The sequence below is a fragment of the Oculina patagonica genome, unplaced genomic scaffold, assembly GCF_052425735.1.
Source record: "Oculina patagonica isolate OP01 unplaced genomic scaffold, crgOcupat unplaced1147, whole genome shotgun sequence".
In the NCBI taxonomy this organism is placed as follows: Eukaryota; Metazoa; Cnidaria; class Anthozoa; order Scleractinia; family Oculinidae; genus Oculina; species Oculina patagonica.
In genome coordinates, this window is record NW_027557136.1 from 524 (window position 1) to 6,552 (window position 6,029).

General features: G+C 35.7%; 1 protein-coding gene and 1 pseudogene across 1 annotated transcript; one reads left to right on the plus strand and one right to left on the minus strand.

Moving 5' to 3' along the window:
• Positions 1-214: 214 nt before the first annotated feature.
• On the minus strand, positions 215-4,812 carry LOC144639644 (uncharacterized). Its single transcript, XM_078498931.1, has 5 exons — positions 4,780-4,812; positions 1,848-1,996; positions 1,396-1,492; positions 971-1,072; positions 215-324 (listed from the first exon to the last, which is right to left on the minus strand). The coding sequence occupies exons 1-5, from the start codon at positions 4,805-4,807 to the stop codon at positions 215-217; spliced, it is 486 nt and encodes a 161-aa protein (XP_078355057.1). The 5' UTR covers positions 4,808-4,812.
• Positions 4,813-4,880: 68 nt separating this feature from the next.
• LOC144639645 (carbohydrate deacetylase pseudogene) lies at positions 4,881-5,210 on the plus strand (annotated as a pseudogene).
• The last annotated feature ends 819 nt before the right edge of the window (positions 5,211-6,029 follow it).

Sequence of the window (6,029 nt, forward strand, 5' to 3'; positions counted from 1 at the left end):
ACAGATGGAGCAGTACTTTAAGATGACATCCGACCTCACTTTTGTTTTGTCCAATCAAAATGGTAACTTTGTCCGACGCATGTCCTTTCAAGGGAAAAAATTATTAGACTTTTTTAAGAGGGTATATTCTAAGGACAGAAACCCAAACTATCACAAACCTTTCCTACCTTTGTCATTGTATAAGATACAATGAAAGTATTTTCCAACATATGCATCAATGCCATTTGACCCTCTGGACTTTCGTGAGGAAGAACAAAAAATGAGCAATGCTGACTTCCCTTTTATTTGACGAGCTGTCTTGCAGTTGAAAGTAATCATCTAACTCTGTTGATGAGGAAATATTCGGAACCTCGTTTAAATTATACACTGTCTGTGCTTGTTACATAATTTGTTAATGTTGACCTCGGGGGGGGCTACCCCATATATGGGATATGGGCTATATACTAGGCATGTGCCACTAGACATGGTATGCTTTTGTCTCCCTGACTCGGGGGAGGGGGCATTCCCATATATGGGCTATACAGGCATGTGCCGCTCAACAGGGCATGCTTTTTGCCTCCCTGACTCTGGAATAGGGTATAGAATTCAGCCTTTTTTCTCTGGAACAGGGTCGATTTTTCCTTAGAATCCTGATTAAGCATGATCAAGTATAGCTGCTATGTCTAATTTTTTTAGAGAATAACACAAATTAAATATGGTCACATGTTTGCCAACTGAAGGTTTTTTTAAGTTTAATCTTGGCATTTTGCCTTGAATATTTGCAGGGTTTTCATATGTAGCTGGCTCCTGACAAAAAGTGCCACCTACTTTCAATTGTTATATTGACTGGCGACACTACATGGTATGTTCTTTGCTTACAAGCAGAAATAATTATTATTGTCTGGTGCCTTTGAAAAAGGTTAAATTCTTCTTGTGGGTAAAAGATAACTGAGCTGTAAGACAAAGTGAAACTATATTTTGTTTGCTTTACCTTGCAAGGATCTGGTTTTCAGTTCTGTGAATACAGCTGCAGAATCTGTAATTTCTTTCTTTTCAACTGTCAGCTCATAGTCAGCTGATATGACAGAATCATCTAAAGGGTTGAAAATAGCATTAAAATATTAAAGTCATGCCTTTAATAAATACATAGAAAGGATTGGCATGAGTGTGTGTTAGACTCAGGCTTTAAACTACATTTTTTGAGGTAAGTTAACTTCTTATAATTCATAATATGAAGACATTAAATGCAAAGTTAATGTAAGTTCAGCAGTATTTCAATTTATACTAAGTAGAAAAGGAGACTGAGAGAGCACAGCAAAATATCATAACACAGTTGTAACAAACATTTTAATCAAATAACTTTTTGTGCTTGCAACATATTAACATAACTTGTCAGCACTAGATATGATAACTTACCCCTTTCTTTACCAAGCTCTTTCTCAATCTCTTCTTTTAAAGCAACAGGATCTTGAAGCCCCAGAAGAATAACTTTCAGGTTTGTTACATACCTCACCTACACGAAATCAGAAGTCACAGATATCTGCCACTGAAACAATATTTATTGTTCAATATTGCACAACTTCGTTATTCAGTTATACTAAATTGCTATTATTCTATCCATGTGTCAAGTATCATCATCATCATCATCATCATCATCATTATCATCATCATCAATCATCATCATCATCATTATTATCACTATAAGTTCAGCATAATCAAACAAAATTAAAATTTGTTAGGAGAGTATGTCTCAAGGTGACATGCCAAATGTGCTTCTTACTCAACAACCTGTGAGAAAGCAGTGTGTTCGAAGACTAAATTTCATTCCACTATTGTGTGCTACTGTTCAAATTAGTTATTCAAGATACCTTGAGTTGGTTGAGCTCCTCTATCTCAGCATAGGGAAGGGATGCTCTGTACACTTTTGTTGTGTTCCACCAAAGAGGAAGACCAACACAAATAAAAATAACTCCTACGCTAAGTGAAACCAATGCTTGTGTCCTCTTCTCTATCAGAGCTGTAATAAATTATTACCAATCATTCAAAGTATTAAAAATGGTTCCTCTTGATTTGATGACTGCATTTGGAAGACACATAATCCAGAATGCTGGATGCCATTGTGTGTACCAACACAGTATACAGTCAACTCTTGCCTTGCAGACACTTCGCTATTACAGACACCCTGTTTTTACGGACAGGAGTTGAAGTCCTCACGAATAAAAATTAGTAAAAATAACTCTTGTTACTATGGACTTCCTGTATAACGGGCAGCAAATGGTGGTCCCAAAGGAGTCTGTTATAGAGGGAGTTGACTGTAATTGGTTTGGACAAAAGTAAAGGTTGGCTTGGTTTGAGTTTGCTTAGCTTGGTTATAGTCAGTTATTGTTTGGGGAAGGGTTATATATCTCTCCACTTGTGTCATGCATCCTACAAAATCACAACCCTTGAAATCCCCCCCCCCCCCCCCCCCCCGCTTGGTTTGAGTTTGAGTTTGCTTAGCTTGGTTATAGTCAGTTATTGTTTGGGGAAGGGTTATCTCTCCACTTGTATCATGCATCCTACAAAATCACAACCCTTGAAATCCCCCCCCCCCCTTGAAATACCGGTAATTATTATTTGAGATTTTAAAGTCTTTAAATTGCAATTAATAATTCAGAAGAGATGTACCACTTGGTTTGCAATAGTGTTTGAACAGCGCTGTACAAACTTCATTAAAGTTTACCAGCAGTTTAATATGAGGTTGATATACAGCAATTTAAAATTTTTGATGGGGGCATTGAACTATCTGACAGTGTATTATACTATGGGAAGACGTGTTTCTCTATCACAAAGTACTACATGTTCCATCAGGCTCAAATCAACAGAAATTGCAAGTAGCTAGTTGTCATGAATAATAATAAAAACAGACTGCAGTAGACTTTTATATAAAAGTAAACTAGTGTTGACTATGCCATAATCAATCAATCAATTTTATTTCCATTTTGGTCACTACATGTTACATAAATTTAGGAACATATAAAAGAATGGAGGAGGACTAAAGAAACCCTTACAGGCTTTTACTAGATAGTCCCCCTTTAACTAAGACCTTAATTACAAAGTATTTAATCAATTTGGTATCAGGATTCAGCTAGCGAGAAGTGTATTCATTACATCATTCAAAATCAACAAGTGTGATTGAAAACCTAGTACTAATATTAAATTGAATAGGCACAACAATTTGACAGTAAAAACTGTTTCATCTTTCTTTTAAATACATGTATTGAGACAGAACATTTTATTTCATTTGGAATAGTGTTCCATATATTAATTACTTTATTTCTTGTCGAGTACACACCCAAATTTGTCCTATTGAACTTTTTGTGTAAATCATTGGATTTTCTTGTAGAATGATTATGAATTCGAGAATTTTCTGTACAGAAATCATTGAAGTACGCTGGTAGAGAGTTCGACTTATGACTATAACAGAAGATGCTTATTAGAAAATCATTGATTTGGTTAATGTCTAATAAATTCAGTCTTTCAAAAATTGGACGAGAGGGAGCTTTATATGACGAGAATGTTATGACTCGCAATGCCTTCTTCTGGAGTTTGAGCAACTTGTCAAGCCTGGTAGGATAATTATTTGCCCAAATAGTATTACCATAAAAGAGATACGGATAAATTAAACTATTATATAACATTTTCAGAAGTGATTGATTAACATAGAAGCGGATTCTACAAAGAATACCTATAGTTCTAGAGATTTTTGTCGCAATATATTCAATATGACTTTTCCATGTTAAGTGCTGATCAATTATAATTCCAAGGAATTTCGTCTGATCTACTTTTTGGATTTCTTGGTTATTTAAGTTAATACACAAATTTGTTTTTATTTGTTTCATATGAGATTTGAATACAATAAAATTGCATTTTTTGACATTTAGTGTAAGTTGATTTAGTTTAAGCCATTCTTGAACATGGGTTAACTCGTCATTTACTGTAGATTCAAGTTTCTTAATATCTTTTCCTGAGCAAAAGAGATTAGTATCATCAGCAAATAGAATAAATGATAGCTTATTAGTTGACTTTATTAAATCATTAATATAAATTAAAAAAAGCAAAGGACCAAGGACAGATCCTTGTGGAACGCATACAAGTGATACTCATTTCCACTGATCTTGTGTTATTATATTTAACAATTTGCTTTCTGTTTGTGAGGTAGTCCTTTAACCAGTCATGACATTTACCACGTATACCATAAAAATATAACTTTTGCAAGAGAATGTCATGATTGACAGTGTCAAATGCCTTTGACAAATCGAGAAATATGCCAATTGTATATTCATTGTTTTCAATAGCCTTTGTTATTTTATCAACAAGTTCAATTATAGCATGATTAGTAGAGCTTTTACTTCGAAACCCATATTGATTACTTGCTAGAATGTTATGCTTATCAATATAATTAATAAGTCTTTTATACATTAACTTTTCAAGAATCTTAGAAAAACACGGAAAAACAGATATTGGCCTATAATTTGAAAATACATCTTTGTCTGATGACTTATAAACTGGCGTTACTAAAGCCACTTTTAATTTACTTGGAATTTTACCTGTGTTAAAGGTAAGATTAAAAATATGAGAAAGTGGTAATGCTATGTATGGAGCAACATATTTAATAATTCTGCTGTTTATTTCATCTAATAATATTGAATAATCATCCATAATATTGTAACGTCTAACATGTAAATAGATTGAAAAAATGCCTCCGATTTAACTGACTAAAATATTTTGCGCGCAACAAGTCCTTCATTTCTAACTCACCTTTCCTGTCTTTTTCCCCGTTCGCCATGTTGATTCTCGGTCAGGAATCTGGCACTAGTTCGTTTTCCGCTGACCAGTTCTCATTGTTTACAAAAATCAAAATGGCGGCTAAGTCTGCGGACAATGGAACACGTTTACTCGTTATAAATGCTGATGATTTTGGATATTGTGATCAAAGGAACCGTGGTATAGTAGAATCTTTTCAAACTGGAGTAGTTTCGAGTGCTTCTCTCGTTGTAAACGCAGATAAGGCATTAGAAGCAGTACAGTTATCCAAGGAGCAGGGGATACCTCTTGGTCTTCACCTCAATCCGACTGAGGGCCGACCAATAAAAGCAAGTCACAACTCACTTACGGCAGAGAACGGCTACATGAGAGGCAAGTTCGGATTTAGGGAAGCTTTTAAAAGTGGAAAAATTGATTTGGATGAGGTAAATTTATTTAAAATTACTTTATATTTAAATATTTAATAGAGGGGCCTGAAGGGGGTAAATGGAGAACTGGAATTTCGTACAAAATTTTCACTGAAAAATGGGACTGGGAATCACCAACAAAAATGGGCCTGTAACTGCAATTTGGGCTTAATGGAGGCTGGGAAATGGGATTTAGGCTAAACTTTAGCTGGGAAATGGGATTTATGCACCTATCAATGTAAATCCCGGGGGGGGGGAGTGCAGGCCAGGGGTGGGGGATTTGACAGAAAAGTAAAAATTGCAGTTAAGTTCCCGAGGGTGGGGGAAAATATTTTTGTTCAAATGTACCTAAGAAGACCCACCCAGGGGCAGAATTCTAAAACAAACTAACAAGTACTTTCTACATACCTTTATTTTCTGTCAATCCAACCAATTCGGTATTAATATTGAAAACAATAAAAGGTTACGGACGTCTTAGATTTCCCTCAGGATTCCTACTCCAAATGTACTTGAAAGTAAAATATTCTTAAAATCGCTATTTTATGACTAAATGGCGTTAAAAGTGGCAGATAAATGCCGATGAAAAACTCAGAATCGTACCATGCAATGAAGCATATGATTTCCAAAGCCACGAGAAGGAAGAACTTGGTAACCGCATCTGAAGATTGGATCCAGGCGCTTCCCGGTCAAAGTCAAATGTCCCAACCCCCGGGACGCGACTCGCAGTCAAATGCCCGACAGAGGGGATCATTCTTGTTGTCAAATCCCGTGCCTTTGCCTGCATTTCCCCCCCCCCCCCCCCCGCGGGATTTACATTGATAGGTGCATTATAACCAC